The 23,118-nt window shown below is 39.0% G+C and overlaps 1 protein-coding gene across 1 annotated transcript in view; it reads right to left on the bottom strand.

Annotated features, from left to right (window-relative positions):
* Positions 1–5,106: 5,106 nt before the first annotated feature.
* Positions 5,107–23,118, bottom strand: part of LOC121390235 (cationic amino acid transporter 2-like) — a 65,259-nt gene continuing 47,247 nt past the window's right edge. The window contains exons 5-8 of the mRNA XM_041522010.1: positions 19,558–19,672; positions 16,593–16,730; positions 10,981–12,346; positions 5,107–5,294 (exon numbers count right to left, since the gene is read on the bottom strand). Of these exons, the coding sequence (XP_041377944.1) occupies positions 5,179–5,294; positions 10,981–12,346; positions 16,593–16,730; positions 19,558–19,672 (1,735 nt within the window). The 3' untranslated portion in view covers positions 5,107–5,178. The remainder of the gene's footprint in view (positions 5,295–10,980; positions 12,347–16,592; positions 16,731–19,557; positions 19,673–23,118) is intronic.

Here is a 23,118-nt window from a genome sequence, read left to right as displayed (position 1 = left end):
AGAAATGTTTTATTTAACGACGCACTCAACGCATTTTTATTTACGATTATATGGCGTCAGACATATGGTTAAGGACCACACAGATTTTGAGACGAAACCCGTGTCGCCACTATATGGGCTACTCTTCCGATTAGCAGCAAGGGATCTTTTATTTGCGCTTCCCACAGGCAGGATAGCACAAACCATGGCCTTTGTTGAACCAGTTAATGATCACTGGTCGGTGCAAGTGGTTTACACCTACCCATTGAGCCTTGCGGAGCACTCACTCAGGGTTTGGAGTCGGTATCTGGATTAAAAATCCCATGCCTCGATTGGGATCCGAACCCAGTACCTACCAGCCTGTAGACCGATGGCCTGACCACGACGCCACCGAGGCCGGTTTCAATACTTCGAAATGCATTTTAAAACTATTTTTTAAAAACACACGGAACTCTGAGAAGTCATGGTTATGATGACAAACTTTAATCTACTTTTTAAAGGGGTTTTCCTTCGTTCAGCTTAACACACTCTTTTGTTAAACTCCTTTGCAACTTCGGCGGGACCTAGCCCAGTGGTAAAGCGTTCGACGGATGCGCGGTCGGTCCAGGATCGATCCCCGTCGGTGGACCCATTGGACTATTTCTCGTTCCAGCCAATGCTCCACAACTGGTGTAACAAACGCTGTGGTATGTACTATCCTGTACTTGGGATGGTACATATAAATGACCTGTTACTGCTAATAGAAAAGAGTAGCCCATGAAGTTGCGACAATATATGTGTGGTCCTTAACCATATGTCTGACGCCATATAACCGTAAATAAAATGTGTTGAGTGCGTCGTTAAATAAAACATTTCCTTCCTTCCTTTTGCAACTTTATAGAAATGTTTTTTTACAGGTTTGTAGATTAACCAAACTTAGTGTCCATTTTCACCGGTTCAAGTGGACTCCGTCGCCGACAACGTTCAGGTTACAAATGACATATGACGTGGATGCATGCAGGGGTGGAGTCATCTGAACTATGATGCCTTGGGTGAACTGCCTGTGGCCTGTTTGTACTTGTAAATACCCATGTCTCTTTTTATTGGTGCCTGCAAATTGCTGTGCTCGTACGAACGGCAAATTAAGCCATTTTCTTCTTTGATTTCAGCGTTTCGTGATGTTTCGCGATCAATGTCGTATTTATTTCCAATGTAATTATGGATGTAGTCGTCCAATTCTTCTGTTTTAATTTTGTTTTTTCTCTCCCAGCAACAAAAAAACGTATCTACTATTTCAATAATATCGTGTGACCAGTGTTAATATGGCTCAGCGTTGTTATGCCCCCCCCCCCCCCCCCCCACACACACACACTGGTAATTTCGTCCGGTGATTCCTTTTGGATCATGTTGTTATTTGCCCTGGTAATTTCTTCCAGTGATTCATTTTAAATCATGTTATGTTTCCCCCTGTTAATTTCGTCCAGTGATGTTTTTTTGGATCATGTTAATTTCAATTGTATTCGTTGTTTTGGTTGAGTAGAATAATGAGTAAATAATATAGCTGTCCTATTATATTTCTTTCTGTAAAAAGTTTAAATTTAGAATTGTTATTTAACAAAACCACAGTACTTCGTACCAGTCGAAAGAGCGCTTGGCTAAGTTGCTTTGGGACAAATTCTCTGATTGTTTTTTTTTCATTTCCCAAGTAGTGACCCACGATTGGTTTATGAGACGTCATGGTATGTGCTGTTCTGTGTAAACGTTAAAAGCTACAGTTTGCTTTGTTTCAAGACACTACTGGAGCATATTGATTAATTAAACATTGGCTATTGGAATAGCATATGGTAAGTCTAACATAGTCTTTAAAAAGGAAATCCGCTACATTCTTTACATAAGTAGCAAGGGATCTTTTATATGCACCATCCCACAGACAGGATAGCACATACCACGGTCTTTGGTATACCAGTCATGGTGCACCGGCTGGAACGAGAAATAACCTAATGGGCCCACCGACAGGGATCGATCGTAGACCGACAGCGCATCAAGCGAGCGCTTTACCACCGGGCTACGTCCCGACCCTGTGTAAAAAGAGACCTTGTCGGTAACGGAAAATGTAGCTGTTTTTCTCCGAACACCACGTGTAACAATTACCGTGTGTTTGACATCGAACAGCCGATGATTAATTAATCAATGCTGTCTAATGATGTCGTTAAAAAACAGTGTAGCATTGTTTTTAGGTGGCAGACATATAACAGTGACACTGGATTCGTATGGAGTGAGGCTAATATATCGACTTTAAAGTTGGTAGAAAGAAAAAGAAAGACATGTCTTATTTAACGACGCACTCAACACATTTTATTTACGGTTATATGGCGTCAGATATATGGTTAAGGACAACACAGATATTGAGAGATGAAACCCGCTGTGGCCACTTCATGGGCTACTCTTTTCGATTAGCAGCAAGGGATCATTTATATGCACCATCCCACAGACAGGGTAGTACATACCACGGCCTTTGATATACTAGTCGTGGTGCACTGGATGGAACGAGAAATAACCCAATGGGCCCACCCACGGGGATCGATTCCAGACCAACCGCGCATCAAGCGAACGCTGTACCACTGGGCTACGTTCCGCCTCTTAAAGTTGGCAGATGCAAAAATTAAATTTTAAAATAAGTTACAACGCTGAATGAGGTTTAACAGTTAAATGGGTTTGTGTGTGTGTGTGTGTGGGGGGGGGGGGGGGGGGTATTTTATACCACTACAATATGTCGCTATTATTTGTACATAGCCGAGTATACAAATATTAGTTTATGTAGCAAATTCTAAATGTCTGACGTAATGCTTTTACAAAAAAAAGAGTCACAAAGATTTCAAATGTTGCCACTCATCATTATCTCAACTTATTTTCATGCTTATATTCAATTAAGGTTCAAACACGCTGTCCTGGGCAAACACCTCAGCTATCCGGGCTATCTGTCCAGGACAGTGGGTTAATTGTTAGTGGGTGTGACGGAACATGCTCTTATCTTTTCGCCTGTGGCGATGTTAATTGTTTTAGAGGGCCGTGTGCAGCTTGGTTACGTAATACCTCCGCGCGACCGTACCCCTAATACACACCCAGACCAGATGTGGAGGCCATGTGGCCAGTAGTTACGTGATAACTCTGGTAGAACGGTTTATGACCGGGGTATTTCTGGCGAACTGGCGACAGTAAATCTAGGCATCTAAGAAAATATACCGACTCTGGGAGTTGTGGAACTATCACATGATAGGTGAGGTACCGCGTTGTGCCCCCAGTCGATATTCGCTGTCTCTGAGATTTTTTGAATAAATAGATAGGATTTTAGAGATATCGAGGAGAAACTTTGGAAGGCTGCAGGGGAACGAACGTCGTCCACTGAACGATCTATATAAGTTCAGTCCGGATGTGGTAAATATATTTTTCTGCTCTGTTGTATAACCTTGATGTGATTGATGTGACTTTAAATATTTTAATACTGTATTATACCAATATTCTTTAGACAGTGTTTCCGGTAATCTGACGAAGTAAATTGTAGGCGTCACTATTCTATTATTTTTATACGAGTATTGGTAATATAAATCTTAGCCAGTCATCCTAGAGGACCTAGGTAAACTGTGTATTGGTTATTGTACCAGTATTAATTCTGTATTACAAGGTTACTGACTGAGTATTTAAGGGTTAATTAAAAATTATCCAGTTAGGAATAGAGTTGTAATTCCTTTATTAATTAAGTTCCCCTGGCAGCGTTTCTCAATTATCACACGTGTGCGTGTTGTATCACGGTGAAGTGATTAGAATAGTGTGTAAACTAGACACCTAGTGATTAACTAATTAAGTGATTAGTTATGGGTTGTTATTATATTGTTGTTGTTAATTAACTACTGCGGCAAATACATTTGTCAGCGTAGTGTTAATACAGATTCCAAAGTGTATTATGTTTTGTTGTGTTTTCTAGTGAACTAAACGTGCTATATATATATATATATATATATATATATATATATATATATATATATATATATATATATATATTATATATATATATTTATTTATTTATTTATAAGATCTTATCTCTGATATACCTAGGGCCGAGCCACTCGGGTATTAGACTGCCCGATACAGAGAGATGTAATAGATATACAGTTCGGAGAGATATTTGGATAATCGTGTTTTATTCAGTTACGGGTATTATAGGATCCCCGTGACAGTCGGGTTAGTGAAAAAGAAGACGGTGTTGTGGCATTACACCTACCTACTGAGTCGTTTACACTCGCTATGGGTATGAGCCGGTACCGGGCTTCGAACCCTGTACCTACCAGCATTATGTCCGATGGCTTAACCATGACGCCACATAGCCGGTTGTTCCCACTATTTACTTCAAGAAGTCCCACAAGGGAAGCAACTCTTATGACACATCAATATTATACAGACAACATCGTAGGCCTATATGGTATATGATACACAATTCTAGATGCAGTAATTAACCCCGTTTTCACACCATATTTATGGAAGGTGGTCCCATTCTGAAGATTGTATGACCTAAGAGTCAAATCTGAGTCCAACATAATTAAATAAAGAAAAGAAATAAGGCACACTTTTGAATGGGACTAAATTCGTCACATAACTGCTGCTGGTTGATTGCAACATAGTGGTCAGGTTTAATCCACAGACGAAGACTCTCATTAACCATATACAATTAACTATTAAGCCACTTTCCTGTACAGACACATTCTCTCTCTCTCTCTCTCTCTCTCTCTCTCTCTCTCTCTCTCTCTCTCTCTCTCTCTCTCTCTCTCTCTCTCTCTCTCTCTCTCTCTCTCTCTCTCTCTCTCTCTCTCTCCAAGACATTTAAGTCAAGTATAGACATAAAATAAGTCTGTGTCTCTTCCCGCGGGCAATCGCTGTATCTGTATCTTTCTCTTTATCCCCCCTATTTTTTTTCTCTCTCTCTCTCTTTCACTCTCTCTTTCTCTCATTCTATACTCTCTCTCTCTCTCTCTCTCTCTCTCTCTCTCTCTCTCTCTCTCTCTCTCTCTCTCTCTCTCTCTCTCTCTCTCTCTCTCTCTCTCTCTCTCTCTCTCTCTCTCTCTCTCTCTCTCTCCAAGACATTTAAGTCAAGTATAGACATAAAATAAGATTTTATTTAAGCAAGTACAAGTATATTAAAATTATAACCACGCAGTCACAGTGATGTCATTGAACAGGAACTTTCGTCTGTTGTTCTGTGACGTCATACAAAGCCACCTCTTCGTCATCATCCGCCCTAGTGGTACTGTGACGAACTCCGTACAGCCAATACACAACAAGTCCTGAAACGAAAAAACCCCAACAACCATCATTGATGTTACGATTATGTTTTTCATTCAGTAATAATTAAGTCATAAATAAAGCTATTTCTAATACAACCATTAGAGAGAACAATGAGTAAAAAAAAAAGTGGAATCACACTGAGATATCGCACATATGTCGGAAAACGATTTAAAGAACTCAGATTGGCTGTCCCAGCCATCGAAAAAAGTCGAGAACGGTCGGTCAAGTTATCAGAATTAACCATATGTCAAAGAGTTCGATAATGACAGTTCGTTCTCCAGAAAACAGTATCAATGGAAACTACACCACCTGAATTTACATCATTTGAGTGTTATTCAAATATAAAATACATATGCTTGTACACGAATCAGTACAAGGGCAGTGATGTGACTGAATAAAAACATATCAGTGTATCTAGTAATAACAATGGGAATAGTAGTAATTATAAATGTGTCATAACCTATTGGTTACCAAGTCCGTAAACGTTTGGTACTTATGCATGGCTTACCAGAGGCTATGATTAGTTCGATAGCTGTTGGCCCATGGTAATAATCTAACTGTCTGAGAGAGAGAGAGAGAGAGAGAGAGAGAGAGAGAGAGAGAGAGAGAGAGAGAGAGAGAGAGAGAGAGAGAGAGAGAGAGAGAGAGAGAGAGAGAGAGGAGGGGGGGGGGGGGAGGGAGGCAGGGAGAGCGATATGGATGGCGAGAGATTGTCAGAGAGAGAGAGAGAGAGAGAGAGAGAGAGAGAGAGAGAGAGAGAGAGAGAGAGAGAGAGAGAGAGAGAGAGAGAGAGAGAGAGTCCAGATGCAGACAGAAGTAGAGAGACAGCCAGCCATACAGAGCCACATATTTCCACACAGACACAGAAACAATGAGAAGTTATGGTACATTGTACTGTGAAAGACAATCGGAAATGACTGGATGGATGTTTAATGACGCCCTAACATGAAAACTAAACTGGCTATCGTGTGTCACACAAATACATGCATATGACCACAATTAACCGATGAATTGAATCGGTATTAAAAAACCTACATCAATAATAAAACACATATGCAAACAAAACCCCCAAACCTTTCCAAACATACTGAGAGAAAGGGAAACGTTGAGTACATTCAGGAATTATAATTACTAATAACTCCTCATTCCTGTGCACAATGATGTTATTCCGCACGTCAAAATAGTCCATTGTGTATGATAACGTAAATACCTAGATGTTAATAACTAATCGTAATACATTATCCAGCTTTGACAACAGCAGAAAGACCCAATGATATCGTGAACAATGGAACCGCTGGTGTTCACATTGCACGTGTTCATCAGACGTCGGGAACAAAAGATAAAGTCAATGGTCTGATACAAAGGTTTAAAATACAACCGAGCATGTGGTAATGTGTCTTTAAATCATTTATAACCTCGCGGTCCATTGTTAAAGTAATGTGTGCGTGTTGTATTGCTAGTAAAGTGAAAGTTTATGGACATCAAAATGTAAACATGGTACAAAACATGTTGAATGATGGAAAGTGACAAACAAATGTCATTATATACAGAAATACATTAAACAAACAAAATGATTTGATAAAAAAAATAGTAATAACAATAATTAAAAAAATGTAAAAAGTAGTGTTAGTTGTGCAGAAACTGTCTATTGCGTGTCTGTTGAAAGTCTCGCTTTTATTCGTGTGTGTATCTGTGCGCGTATGTGTGCGTGCGCGTGTGTGTGTTTGTGTGCGCGTGTATGTGTGTGTCTGCGCGCGCGTATATTTCTCTGTGTGTATGCGTATATGTGTGTGTGTGTCTGTGTGTATGTGTATGTGTGTGAGTTTGTGTATTTGTGTGAGTGTGTGTCTGTGTGTCTGTCTGTCTGTCTGTCTGTCTGTCTGTCTGTCTCTCTCTCTCTCTCTCTCTCTCTCTCTCTCTCTCTCTCTCTCTCTCTCTCTCTCTCTATATATATATATATATATATATATATATATATATATATATATGTGTGTGTGTGTGTGTATGTCTCTCTCTCTCTCTCTCTCTCTCTCTCTCTCTCTCTCTCTCTCTCTCTCTCTCTCTCTCTCTCTCTCTCTCTCTCTCTCTCTCTCTCTCTCTCTCTCTCTCTCTGTGTGTGTGTGTGTGTTAACTCAGATTAATAAAGTCTCGGTACAAATATTTTGTTAGTTTATTTTGTTTAACGACACCACTAACGCACACTGAGTTATTAATCATGAATTATCATTTGATGTCATACAGTCTTAGAGAAAGGAAACCCGCCACGTTACCATTATAACAAGGGATCTATTATATACACTATCTCACATACTGGATAGCACATACCACGACCTTTGCAATACCAGTCGAGGTGCACTGGCTGGAACGAGACATATCCCAATGGGCCCACCGACAGGGATCGATCCCAAACATACGCGAACCCGCCCTCGGTACAAACAGATTCAGGATTGGGCGTTTTTTTCTAAGCAGACATAAAGGACACTAGGTTTTTTACATTTTTATGGGGATGGAACTGACTCCTACACCGTTAGCTATGACCCTGCTTTACGTAAAGCATTTATTCTAGCTTTGGGGTTTGTACCTGGAATTGAACCCAGTACACAATAAACTGTAAGTAGAGTTGCATACTGTGCTTCTTTGCCAGTTTACATATCTACGTTTTCTGTTATATATAAATTAGCTGTGTTTGATTCGTTGTTTTCATTCCTATACTTTTTTTTCTATAAAAGTTACAACTGCTGTTTTTGGTATATCGAAAACCGTCCTAGGTCGAAAACCGTATTACTGTATTTTTTTCGAGTTATGCATAGTCCGTGCAGCTATGGGTTTTTATTATTATTATTTAGTTCATCTGCCGTTCGACCCTGCCTATAACTATGTTGCCGAGTCGAGTTATTACATCAAAGTGTAATGATGCGCTCACGCTACCATCTGTCACGACCGAGTTGGCCAACTCGCCGATCTCTCGACTTCTACGACTCTTCAGTTGCTAGTCTGAGCGCTCTTACAACTCGATTCTCGTCGTATACGACTCCTACGACCGATTAGTTGTTAATTTGAGTGCATCAGTCGTAATTTGGAAGTGGAGCAAATTGCAATGCAACCGTCGAGTTTACCAACTCACTCGTGACAGTTGATACATTTAGCCTAGCATTATATTAGTTAATATGAGAGCGCCCATCGTAAGTTGGGAGAGAAATTACGAGGCAACCGCAGAGTTAGCCAACTCTATCGTGACAGTTGAAAGTCTGAAATTAGCATGATGCATTTGGCGATATCTGCTGGAAACAACAGCTTATTAAAGTTGCTGTCTCGACTATATTTTTAATAGTTAATTACTCAGGACAGACCACCCATAGTAATTTTCTTACGGTCAAAACAATTCTTTAGTATCTCTGGATTTATACTTGATATCAATGTCCTACGAAAATAATATTAATCTCTATGTTAAAACACAAAGTAAAATTTGTTTTATTTAACGACGCCACTAGAGCACATTGATTTTTTTATCTTATCATCGGCTATTGGACGTCAAACATATGGTCATTCTGACACTGTTTTTTTTTTATAGAGGAAACCCGCTGTCGCCACATAAGCTACTCTTTTTACGACAGGCAGCAAGGAATCTTTTATTTGCGCTTCCCACAGGCAGGATAGCACAAACCATGGCCTTTGTTGAAACAGTTATGGATCACTGGTCGGTGCAAGTGGTTTACTCCTACCCATTGAGCCTTGCGGAGCACTCACTCAGGGTTTGGAGTCGGTATCTGGATTAAAAATCCCATGCCTCGACTGGGATCCGAACCCAGTACCTACCAGCCTGTATACCGATGGCCTAACCACGACGCCACCGAGACCGGTATGTTAAAACACAAAGTCGGGCTGTTATTTCTCTGGTTTGTGATATGAAGTATTACTAAAAAAGCAAAACAAAACAACAATAAAACAAACATGACGACATACTTGTATGTTGTTTGAAGGCAACTGGCATGATTAAGTAACTGCAATTTGAACTAAATCATGTCACAAAATTGTAACTTTAAAACAGTAGCTTTTGTTATTGCTTTGTTCAAGCCAGTGCACCACGACTGGTATATCAACGGCCATGGCATGTATTATCCTGTCTGTGAGATGGTCCATATAAAATATCCCTGGCTACTAATGACAAAATGTGGCAGGTTTTCTTTCAAAGACATTACCAAATAGTTGACATCCTATAGCCGATGATTAATAAACCAATGTGCTCTATTTGTGTCGTTAAACAAACACAAGCGTTTTGTTATTGTTTTCTAATTTTCTATACAGAGTTTTGCATCGGTAAACAATTACTGTTAATGCATGGCAATACCTGATTGTAGCTTTAAAGGGACATTCCTGAGTGTACTGCATTGTAAGATGTTTCAGACTAATAACAATATTTCTGCGATTAAACTTACGTATTAAATATATTTTCGTGTTTAGAATATCAGTGTCTGTATATTCAATGTGTTTCTGGTCGTCTTAATATTTGTAAGAAGCCCAAACTGGATTTTGTATTCAATAATTTCGTACGTACGAAAAAAAAATATTTTAGGAAATAAAATGAAATTTAACCCAGTACAAATATTAGAACGACCAGAAACACGTTTAATATACAGCCGCTAATAATTTATGCAGAATAATATATTTGATATGTAATTACAATCGTTAAAAAGTCTCTATTAGTCGATAACATCTTACAAAGTGCAACAAACTCAGGAATGTCCCTTTAATATACAGCCGCTAATATTTTATGCAGAATAATATATTTGATATGTAATTACAATCGTTAAAAAGTCTCTGTTAGTCGACAACATCTTAAAAAGTGCAGCAAACTCAGGAATGTCCCTTTAACGTACAATCTTTAGATTTGCCCTTTTCAACTTTTCATTGGATACGAAAGAAACAAATCCGGTAAATGATTACTACTAATGACGACCCCCCCCCCCCCCCCCCCCCACACACACACCCACGCGTGTTTTGTAGATTAGTCCTATTGGACTTTACACTGAAGACGAATCCTCCCCGCGCTTGTTCTCTAGATTCGCCCTTTTCGTCCTTACACTGGAGACGTAAAGAAACCAACCCAGTGACTGACTATTACTGATGACTTGGTGAATTGAAGACAAAGACCCCCCCCCCCCCCCCCCCCCCCACACACACCTCCCATTCCCGCGAGTTCTGCAGATTCGCCCTTTTCGACCTTACACTGGAAATGAAATAAGCAAATTCGATAACCGATTATTACTAATGATTTCAAGGCGACCACCCCCCATCCCCACCCATCCTCCACCCCCGCGTGTTCTCTAGATTCGCCCTTTTGGACTTTACACTTGGAGACGACAGAAACAAATCCGGTAAACGATTATTACTAATGACTTGTGAACTGAAGGCGAAGAACACCCCCACCCCATCCGTTCCCCACCCCCGCGTGTTCTCTAGATTCGCCCTTTTTGGACCTTACACTTGGAGACGACAGAAACAAATCCGGTAAATGATTATTACTAATGACCTGTATGCTTAGCTGAAATCAAAGATACGGGCGTGTACGTCTGGTCGTTATCCGACTGCAGACAAAGAAAGACCGGATCAATAGCGTGTGTATATAAATAAGGAGATATACAACTGGGTTTCGGTGATTGCGATATATCTAGGCCAAAGACTTACCAATGACCAGCCAGACGGAAAATCGAGCCCAGGCCATCATGGACAGAGCCGAAATGAGAACCATGGACAGAAACATAGCTAGGAGAGGCACGAAGGGGACGTATGGCGCTCTGAAGTGCGTCTTGACTCGGTTTTGTGGTTGACGCGAAATTAGGTAGGACGAGACGATCATTCCCACGACGCAGACGCACGAAATGGCCATAGCCCACCACGTCCTGCTTTCGTGGTCTAGAGAGATGACGATGAACGAACAACACAGGCACGAACTGGAGACGATGAAGGCGAGGATGAACGATTTCGTGTGCTTCCACGACTGAGCGTCCGGGTCGGTCTGCGCATGTCCCGGAAGTATGACGACACTGTTGAAGCTTTGCTGAGACATGCTGGCCCTCAGCTGCGTGGTTTCGGAGAAGGTGATTACGTCATCCTTCAGGGACGTGTTCGATTTGGTCTCGTAACACGATTCCTTGACAGAACAACTCGACTTTGATTTTTTGATATGGTTATTGTGGTTTTGTTCCTCTTCCATTTCTTCTTGTTCGTCATCCTCTTCCTCCTCTTCTTCTTCTTCTTGATCTTCGTCATAACTGTCTCGCTCTTCTCTTTCTTGTAACGAACCGAACGATGCGGAACGTCCTAACTCCTTATCGTAATCACACCTGATATGAGTCGTATAATTTGCATAGTGCAAATTGAAATTCCCGTCGTGGAAAACTTCAAGTTTGGGAATATTGTTTTCGGGTTTTCTTACATCATGTCTGTTGGGTTTTTTTGAAGAGTCATCCATGTCGAATTCCGAATATTCCTTGTACACACCGACATCACACGTGCTGTACCTCAGACATAGCACACAAAGGGCGCACAGAAAATAGGCAAATATCGACGCTATGGAGAGCATCTCCACGCAGGAATAAAAATCAAAAACAAGAGCACAGATTGCAGTGAAGAAGCCCAATAGAATAGTCGCACAAATTGGTGCTTCGGTTCGCGTACTGATGCGGGAAAATACGGACGGAAGAAGCCCGTCTTTGGACATTGAAACCATAACTCTTGGAATGACGTACAAGGCGGCCAATATGCCTGCACTCAGACCAAGGACAGCGCCAACACCCACGATGTATTTTGCAGCATAAATATCCTTGTCCTCAAATGCCTTTGCTAAAGGAGCAACTTCAGCAATATCCCTCCACGGAAAGGACAGAGTCAGGGATGTCGCTGTTCCGAAATAGAGAACCAACGATAATATGCACGTGGTGACTATAGCCACGGGGACGTTGTGGCTGTGGAGTTTGACGTCGTCCGTCGACGTCACGATGTTGTCGATGCCCGTAAAGGCGTAGAAGAAAACTGCCGCCCCAGACGTTACCTGAAACGATTAAAATATATATATATATATATATTTAATTAAAAGCCGCAATCTAGGGTATATTAGTATTATTGAACTATTTAGAATAACGTAAATACACCACTATAGCACCCCTGCGCGTGCTGTAACCTCACCGTGGTGCAGGGGTGTAACATTTTCTTTGAGAATGGCCAATACAGCACAAAATTGAAGTTTTGAGTAGAATTCAGTATCCGTAAAATTCTGTGATATTTGTGTTTTTGAACAATTCTTTACACTGTTCTTTACACTGTTTTTGTTTAAACCTTGAATTGTTATATTGATGTTGATCATCACTTTATTTATTTGCATTTACCATAGTTTGACACCCAATAGCCGATGTATTTTTCGTGCTAGGGTGTCGTTAAACATTCATGCATTCATTCCACTGTAGCACGTTGGTAAGTTAATCACAAGCTACCGGTTTTGTTGGATCGTGCTTACCATCGAACATAATGCTGGTAGCTACAAGGTTCGCAGCCCGGTACAGGCTCCCACCCAGAGCGAGTTTTAACGACTCAATGAGAAGGTGTAAGACCACTACACCCTCTTTTCTCTCTCACTAACCACAGACAATCTATATAGCTGAGGTGTGCCCAGGACAGATTAACTATCTGCATACATTGATATTTCACCATACTCATCAATACAAAGTTTAAATTTGTTTTGTGTAACGACACTACTAGAACATGACATGTCATGTGTAACGACACTACTAGAACACATTGCTTTATTAATAATCGGTTATTGAATATCAATCATTGGTTGTTTTGACATATATAGTGTTAGAGAGAAAACCCTCTAAAAAATGTCATTAGTAGCAAGGGATCTTTTATATACACCATCCCACAAACATAGCAGCACATTTGATATATCTGTCGTGGTGCATGGCTGGAACGAGAAAATATAATACCTGTATATGTTGTACGGTTAAAATTAAACGTTTGTTTTGTTTAACGACGTCACTAGAGCACATTGATTAATTAATCATCGGCTATTGGATGTCAAACATGTATTAATTCTGAAACGTAGTTTTAAAGGGACATTCCCGAGTGTTCTGCATTGTAAGATGTTTCCGACTAATAAAATATTTCTAAGATTAAACTTACATATTAAATACATTTTCTTGTTTGGAATATCAGCGTCTGTATATTCAATGTGTTTCTGGTCGTCTTAATATTTGTAAGAAGCCCAAACTGGATTTTGTCTTCAAATAATTTCGTACGTAAGATTTTTTTTTTTAGGAAATAAAATGAAAATTAACCTAGTACAAATATTAGAACGATCAGAAACACGTTTAATATACAGCCACTAATATTCTAAACAAGAAAATATATTTAATATGTAAGTTTAATCGAAGACATATTTTATTAGTCGATAACATCTTAAAACATTGCAGCAAACTAGGGAATGTCCCTTTAAGAGGAAACCGGATAAATGCTTTTTTGTTCTATTAGCTGAAAGAGATGGTTTATATGCATTTTCCCATGACAGGACACCTTTGATATTGCAGTTGTGGAGGTCCACCCGAGGAGGTTCCTACCATGCGACCACTGTATCTCAGGGGAGCGCTTTATCAACAAATGTCCATTCCTCCACATCCCCCGGTTTAGAACAGACCATTGGTTGACTCCATTCATTAAGGGGCGGGCTTTAGCTCAGTGGGTTGAGTGCTTGCTTGAGGTGCTTGCGTCGCAGGATCGAACCACCTCGGTGGATACATTCAGCTGATTGGGTTTTTTTCTCGTTCCAACCAGTGCACCACAACTGGACAAATGCCGTAGTATGTGCTTTCCTTACTGCGAGAAAGTGCATATAAAAGATCCCTTGCTGCATTAGAAAAATAAATGTAGCGGGTTTCCTCTGATCACTACGAGTCAGAATTACCAAATGTTTGATATGCAACAGCCGATGATCAATGTGCTCCAGTGGTGTCGTTAAACAAAACAAACCATTCATTAATTATTTCGTCCGTTCTTCTGTCCTTTCCTTTTTCCAACACCTGGTACCATCACAGTTATGACAGTAATTCATGAGCGCATGCCATCACGGCTGTACTTATTCTAATGCACTCTGTCCGGTACTAAAGTAGTGTCGGAAATAGAATAAAAATTATTTTTATCAATTATTTCTTTCATGTTAAACTTGCAAGTAAATATTTTGTAAATACCTATTTAATGGTACTCTACCTAATTTTGCATTTTCTTGTTTGGGCTCTCACTGATGTACAAGGTGGTGTTTACTCTTGAAATTAAAATAAAGATGTCTGTAAACAGGAGATGTGTGACCTTTATTGGAAAATACTATAACACATTTTAATGATATGTGTCAATTTCATTTACTCTTAAACAAACTTTTAATTTAAAACTGCAAATTAACTGACTATTTTGAATTGCAGCATATTTAGTGAATATAAATTCAACATTAGAAATTTACACAATATTGCAACCACTTAAATATATTATAGTTATATGTGAGCCTCTGTTTGTGATAAAGATTATCCAATAAAAATTTATTTTCTACTAGTAGATAAAAAATTATTTCCTATAACCATTTATGGGCATATAGTTAAAGGTGTAGTTTTTAATAGCTGTCATTATGCAACTTTGAGATACCAGTATACTAGTATAATAGATCACAAACTCAAAATGGGTTTTGACAGTTTTGCTCAAAAGATACTTATAAATGTCTACAAATATTTGTTTTGGAGAGGAATAGGGGTAAACCGTCATCAGAAACAGTCTCTCGCATATTGTAACAGCAATGAAATTGACACATGTTGACCATAATTTGTTATAATCTGTTCCAATAAAGTGCACAAATCACCTGTTTACTGACATCTTTCTTTTAATTTCAAGAGTAAACACTACCTTGTACATCAATGAGAGCCAAAACAAGTAAATGCTAAATTATGTAGCCGATCATTAAATAGATATTTACATAAAATTTACTTGCCTGTTTAATATGTAAGAAATAATCGACGAAAATCATTTTTATTCTATTTCCGACAGTACTTACGGTTTTATTTTGTAAAACTAGCCTAGGAGGGGCAGTCCTCTTTTGGCGGCGCAAGAGGGATAAAATTTTCAGTACATTTCAATTTAACTTATTTTCGTCTTTTAAAAAAAATCCAATTGAGGTTCAAGCATGCTGACCTGGGCACACACCTCTGGGCTGCCTGTCCACGGCAGAGAGAAGAGGGTGTAGTGGTCTTACACCTAACCATTGAGTCGTTAAAACTCGATCTGGATGGGAGCCGGTACCGGGCTGCGAACCCAGTACCTACCAGCCTTAAGTCCGATGGCTTAACCACAACGCCACCGAGACCGGTTAAAGGATTCTCCTCGAGAATGGCTGTCTTCCTATATAGATGACGCACTAAATAGAGATTAATACAATCAATCACTATTTTGCCAAAATACCCATTCGGCTCTGTATTGTGCAGAGATGTGGTTTTGTCGTTCAGATATAATGTAATTTGTTTCTATGTTCAATCCTGACTGAAGTAATGATTCCGCTCGAATTCCTGGAAACACGTCTTAGCTCAGAGCTGTTTTGTCTAGGGCGAACGTGGGTTGGCACCAGCTGTTTTGCGAAATACCTTAAAGTCATTTGTTCAAATGTCTGCTTCGAGACTTCGAGAGTAGAAGACGTACGTCCATTCATTTCTATCTAATTAGCACTGCAACACGGTGACCTACACAGACAGACACCTCGACAGCTTGGACAATGGCTAATGATTATATACACTGTACAGACGCACGTGCAGGAAATTATGCAGGGGTGGGGGGTCTAGATAAGGATAAATGAGCTTCTTCGGTGGATTCGAGTGATGCTCCCCACCTTTGTTAAAGAGAGTTTGTTTTGTTTAACAACACTACTAGAGCATATTGATTCTTTAATCATCGGCTATTAGATGTCAAACATTTGGTAATTCTGACATACAGTCTTAGAGAGGAAACCCACACATTTTTTTCTTTAGTAGCAAGGGATCTTTTATGTGCAGCATCGAACAGACAGAATAGCACATATCACGGACTCTGATTTACCAGTAGCGGCGCACTGGTTGGAACGATAGATAGCCCAATGAGCCCACCGACAAGGATCGATCTTAGACCGACCGCGCACCAAGCGAGCACTTTACCACCGGGCTACGTCACGCACCATCCCCACCACCTTTTAAAGTGAAGGGTACAACATCTGCACAGACATGATCAAAAAAACTTACACCTCGAACACCGTAGGGAAAGAAACCAGGCAGCCGAGTCCAGTTGTTGATGTGCACGTGGAAGAATCCAACACAGATGAAAGACAGCACAAACAGCGCCGACGTCGTTATGAGGGCAAAGTTTATGACCGAGTAGATCTGAAATGACAGACACATATGATATTTTAATTATTTCCAACGACAATTGCATTCAGCATTTTGATTGTCAAGAACGCGTGTACAGAATGTGTTATAAAGGTGTACTATACCATAGCAAATAAAACCCCATGGCTGATCATGTTAATGTTTGTGTTTAAAAACACAATATACAATGTATCAAGCACATTATGACCCATAGATATCAATACCACAAGCCCTACGTCAAAGTATTAACTGAACAAATTGATACCTTTCATGGCTTATTTTTGGTATAAGCGGATGTGTATACAAAACCCATAGTTTCACACAAAATTTGAGTCTTTTTGTTTTACAGGTACCCCATACATGTTTTCTTGCACAACGCAATTTGACACAGTGGTACTAGATGAAATAAAATTGCACACATTTTTTGACCAGATGAAAATATGATTTTACAACAGACACGGACGTGCGGTAGTAACTGCTCTATCAAAAGTTAGTTGCACCTCGAACTTTGACCCAGCCTGATGTCATTTGGTTTAGTGCTACCATAACACAGTTACAGCAATACAGAAATACAGACATACAGACGGATAGACTAACACATAGTTTACTAAAGTTTCACCTCATCAAAACAATAAAATACAGAATGTGTGTACAAACAATATAAATTATAAAATTTTAATAAGCCATTCTATACTGATTAGGAAAGTGTATTCGCTAAAACTATTTAAAAGAGACAGCTCTATATGAATGAATGAATGAATGAATGAATGTTTAACGACACCCCAGCACGAAAAATACATCGGCTATTGGGTGTCAAACTGTGGTAATGGAAACAAATAAAGTGATGATCAACATCAATATAAAAATTCAAGATTTAAATAAAAACACAGTGTAAAGAACTGTGCAAAAATACAAATATCACAGATAGATACTGACTTGTACTCAAAATTTCAATTGTATCTCGAAGAAAACAAGGGGATTTGTGCTGTATTGGCCATTCTCAAAGAGAATGTTACACCCCCGCACCCCTGCACGATCAGAAACACGTTTAATATAAAGCCACTTATATTTTATGCAGAAAAATATATTTAATATGTAATTACAATCGTTATAAAAGTCTCTGTTAGTCGATAACATCTTAAAACTTGCAGCAAACTCGGGAATGTCCCTTTAAATGAAGGGTAAAGCCAGTTATATGTAAATAAGTTGGCTGAAGATAACAGTTTTATTTGTACATACAGATTTACAGCTGCGAATACAATTTTCAGCAGTCACTGAATCTCTAAAAATGTACCAATGCGTCCAGATTAAATATACCTTTAGTACTGTAAAGGGGCAAGAAGAGAAGGAAAAGTGAACATTATATTGCGGTTATATTATGTAATATACAGGTTTCGTATGCTACGAAAAACATTAGCCAAATATGTATATATACACTGTGACGGAACATGCTCTTAATTATTGTTCGCCTGTGGCGATATTAATTGTTTTAGAGGGCCGTGTGCAGTCCCAATATGCACTTAGACCAGGTGGGCACTTTGTTACGTAATACCTCCGCGCGACTGTACCCTCTAATACACACCCGGACCAGGTGTGGAGGCCATGTGGCCAGTAGTTACGTAATAACTCCGGTAGAACGGTTTATGACCGGGGTATTTCTGGCCAACTGGCGACAGTATATCTGGTCATCTAAGAAAATATATTGACTCTGGGAGTGGTGGAAATTCATATGATAAGATTCGGTCGTGGGTACTGTCTCCGGACCAGTCTGGGATTTTATAATAAATAGCTAGGATTTTAGAGTTATCGGGGAGAAACATATTGGAAGGCTGCCAGGGAACGTTAGTCCATTTGGACTTGGTAAATATTATTTCTGCTCTGTTGTATAACCTTGATGTGATTGATGTGACTTTAAATATTTTAATACTGTATTATACCCATATTATTTAGACAGTGTTTCCGGTAAACTGACGAAGTAAATTGTAGGTTTCACTGTCTAAAATTATTAAAGCTTAACCAGTCATCCTAGAGGACCTAGGTAAACTGTAGGTTATTGTCTTTATTGTGATAGGTGCCAGTATTAATTCTGTATTACAAGGTTACTGAATGAGTAGTTAAGGGTTAATTAAAAATTAACCAGTTAGGAATAGAGTTGTAATTCCTTTATTAATTAAGTTCCCCTGGCAATGTTTCTCAATTATCATACGTGTGTGTGTTGTATCACGGTGAAGTGATTAGAATATTGTGTAAACTAGACACCTAGTGATTAACTAATTAAGTGATTAGTTCTGGGTTGTTATTATTATTGTTGTTGTTAACTAATTAACTGCGGCAAATATATTTGTCAGCTTAAGGTTAATACAGATTCCAAAGTGTATTGTGTTTTGTTGTGTTTTCTAGTGAACTAAACGTGCTATATTACATATACTTTATATAAGATCTTATCTCTGTTTATACCTAGAACCGAGCCACGCGGGTATTGGACTGCCCGTTACAGAGAGATCTAATAGATATACAGTTAGGAGAGATATTTGGATAATCGTGTTTTATTCAGTTACGAGTATTATAGGATCCCCGTGACATACACACATACTCCGATGGGCTGATGGATGGGTAGATAGATAGGCGGAGAGATAGATGAATATATAAAAAGACAACATTATGATGGTCTACGACATAAAAGGAACATAAAAAAAAAACTAAATTTATAAATAAACAAACAAATAAATAAAATAAATAACAGTTTAACATACATACATACACATACATAAATAAATAAATAAATAAATAAATAAATAAATACAAATGAAATATAATACAGAATAAGGTAAACCCGATTCACCTTCACACTAAAGAGGAGTACGACGGTCGCCACTAGAATGCCGCAACACGCGAGGACGTCCGGCTGACTGTCGATTACACCCGACACTTGCCAGTGAGTGTGCTCCGAGAAATAACTGAAATAAAAAGTGACAAGATGCTATCGTTAAAGAGGAACAAAGGAAGGACATTTTTATTATATAACATTTAGTGAATTATGTTAAAATATCAGTGAAATAAAAGTGTTATCAGTCACTATTTCACTCTAAAATGTGTTATCGTCACTGTAGAAAGTGTTATCTTCACTGTAAGAAAGACGGAACTATTTTGCTCCTGGCATTTAAAAAATAAAGGTAAATTGCCAAACGTTATATAATAAATAGAAAATCTCATGCTTGAAGCGCGACTCTGAGATATGATTGCAAACTTCACTCGATATGATATAAATCATATTTGACAAAAAACATGAAATATCCTCTATTTATTTAACGACGCACTCAACACATTTTATTTAAGGTTATATGGCGTCGGGTATATGGTTAAGGAGCACACAGATATTGAGAGGGGAAACCTGCTGTCGCCACTTCGTTGGCTACTCTTTTCGATTAGCAGCAAGATAACTGTTACATGCACTAGCTGAATCGTTAAAGAGGATGGCTGGTGTTTGCTTTAATTTAAGATGTTGTTGTTTAGGTTTTGTTTTGTTTTGTTTTGTTTTGTTTGTTTTTTGTTGGCTTTTTTTCTTCTGTTTTTGTTTGTTTGTTTGTTTGTTGTTGGTGGTGTTGTTGGTGGTGGTGGTGGTGGTGGGGGGGGGGGGGGGGGGGGGTTGGGGGGGTATTGTGTATGTTTTTTACTAACAGAGAATCTTTAATGACTAAATATACATATTAACTACATTTCTTGTTTTAGATATGAAATTTAATTATTACAATATAATTAAATTTCGGTTATATTCATTACAATATAGCGTAATTTCATTGCTCCAGTCGGAGCAGAGCGAGTTAGGAAAAATATATGTTTTGTTTTACAACACCACTAGAGCACATCGATTATTAACCATAGGCTATTGGATGTCAAACATTTGTTAAGTTTTTTTACATAGAGTCTTAGAGAGGAAACCCGTTACAGTCTATTAGAAGCAAGGGATATTTCATATGCACCGTCCCATAGACATGATAACACGTACCACGGTATTTGATATACCAGTCGTGGTACACTAGCTGGAACGAAAAATATCCCAATGGGCCCACCGACGGGCATCGATTCGTCACAGAACGTCATATTATATCACCACGTTACTTTATATTGGTACTTCGTCTTATTGAGCGTTATTGTTTAGAATGAAATGTATGTTTTATTTGGGGGTTTTAAATTCAATTAAAATATAAAATGTTAGTGTTATTAGTAAGCATGATTGAAATTTAATTATAAGGATTGTCTGTTATTTCTTTTACGTTCATCTGTGTATGAACAACAACAACAACAACAACAACAACGACGAAAAACAAAACATCCGCAAACGACTTCGCCGATTCACACATTTTGTGGATGATATGTTTTGTTTTTGTTCATACCCCGATGAACGTAATGCTTGGTTCAGACTTCCAACCGCCAGCACAAAGTTGGCCAACGTTCTGCTGTCATGACTTCTACGACTGTCCAGTTGCTAGTCTGAGCGCTCTTACAACTACAATTTCGTCGTATACGACTTCCACAGCCGATTAGTTGTTATGCTAGGTTCCGACTGTCAGCTGTTATAACGAAGTTGGCCAACGCAACAACTAATGGCTTAATGGATTAACAACTAATGGGATATACGACGAGAATCGAGTTGTAAGACCGCTCAGACTAGCAACTGAACAGTCGTAGAAGTCGTGACAGCAGAAAGTTGACCAACGTCGTCGTGACAGTTGACAGTATGAGTCCTAGTATAACAGACATAACAGACAATCCTTAAATGACTGCCCCTTCATCTTGAAATCTGATATCTTTGCCGTATCTAATTTGCATAAAAAATAATTGTATGCTACAGCAAATACCAGTCGCGTGTTCAGGAGACCGAGCGCTCGCAGACAAAGCGACTGGTGCCACAGTCGTCTACTATACAACATTCACCTAATGTTTTATGTTTATCGTTTGTCTAAATTTATACAGTATGTAACGTCACTATGAGGAGAGGTATTTGTATAGGACTGTTTGCCAATTCGCTTCATTTGCTGAATACATATTGGCTTTAATAGTTTGATTATAGGGTGTATACTACCAAATCAAATCCCAAACACGACAATAGTAACATATGTGGGTAAAACTCCTACCTGCAGCGTATCAATCGACATAAGTACCACGACTATAGATGCTACCACCCCTCACTCTTAAAGTAAATCAGAAAAAAATGAAGGTTAAGCTGCTCATTTCAGAAATAACGGGTAGCGTCTATGACTATCCTAGTTCTGCACACACTTTGAGTAATTTTTTTTTACAGGTACCCCATACATGTTTCAAGCACATGGCTACTTGACACAGTGGTACTACATGTTCCAAGCACAAAGCTACTTGACACAGTGGTACTACATGTTCCAAGCACAAAGCTACTTGACACAGTGGTACTACATGTTTCAAGCACATGGCTACTTGACACAGTGGTACTACATGTTCCAAGCACAAAGCTACTTGACACAGTGGTACTACATGTTTCAAGCACAAAGCTACTTGACACAGTGGTACTACATGTTCCAAGCACATGGCTACTTGACACAGTGGTACTACATGTTTCAAGCACAAAGCTACTTGACACAGTGGTACTACATGTTTCAAGCACATGGCTACTTGACACAGTGGTACTAGATGAAATAAAATTGCATACATTTTTGCCCAGATGATACTTTTTCTGTTTATAACCAACACACTCACATTTATCACCAATCACAGGACTTGTGGCGTTAACGTTCTACTTAAAGTTGGGTGCACCTCGAACTTTGACCTAGCCGGAAGTTATGCGATTTAGGCGCAAAAACCAGTCTAGCCCTCTTAAAACATGTCTCCGGACGACCAGAAACACTTTGAATTTAATAATAGTGCAAGTCAACTGCTGAAAAGCTTCAAAGGTAAAACATATCTAAATCTTCCCAATAAAACTTGAATCAGTGGCTATAAGCGATATCATTAAAAGTGTACATCATCGATACGAGGGAAGAAACAAAACGGTAACTTCCGAGGACATTCTGATGATACAGTTTTGTATTTAACACACATAGAAAAACAATCTATTTGTCTGGACCACATATGCTGTCTTCTGGTTCTAGACATCCCGTAACATCATTTATCTTCCTTCTATTTCAAAACAGTATCATTCGTGACGGAAGTAGGTTCTTCCTGATCGTTGAATGAATTGTTATAGGTCACGTTGTGTCTGAGATTTAATAGAAGGTTTGTATGTACCTGTGGAAATTAGGGGCGGTATTACTTAGTTATTAGGCTGAAGTACATTTATAAAATAGAAAGAGAAAAAAAACGAAAAGAAAAACAGGGGTGGGGGTGGGGGTGGAGGAGGGACTGACCATGTAGACCGAGCATCACCATAGAC

The sequence above is a fragment of the Gigantopelta aegis genome, chromosome 15 (assembly GCF_016097555.1).
Source record: "Gigantopelta aegis isolate Gae_Host chromosome 15, Gae_host_genome, whole genome shotgun sequence".
Lineage (NCBI taxonomy): Eukaryota > Metazoa > Mollusca > Gastropoda > Neomphalida > Peltospiridae > Gigantopelta > Gigantopelta aegis.
The sequence above is the reverse complement of the archived record's forward strand: the minus strand, read 5'-3'. Positions and strand labels throughout refer to the sequence as shown.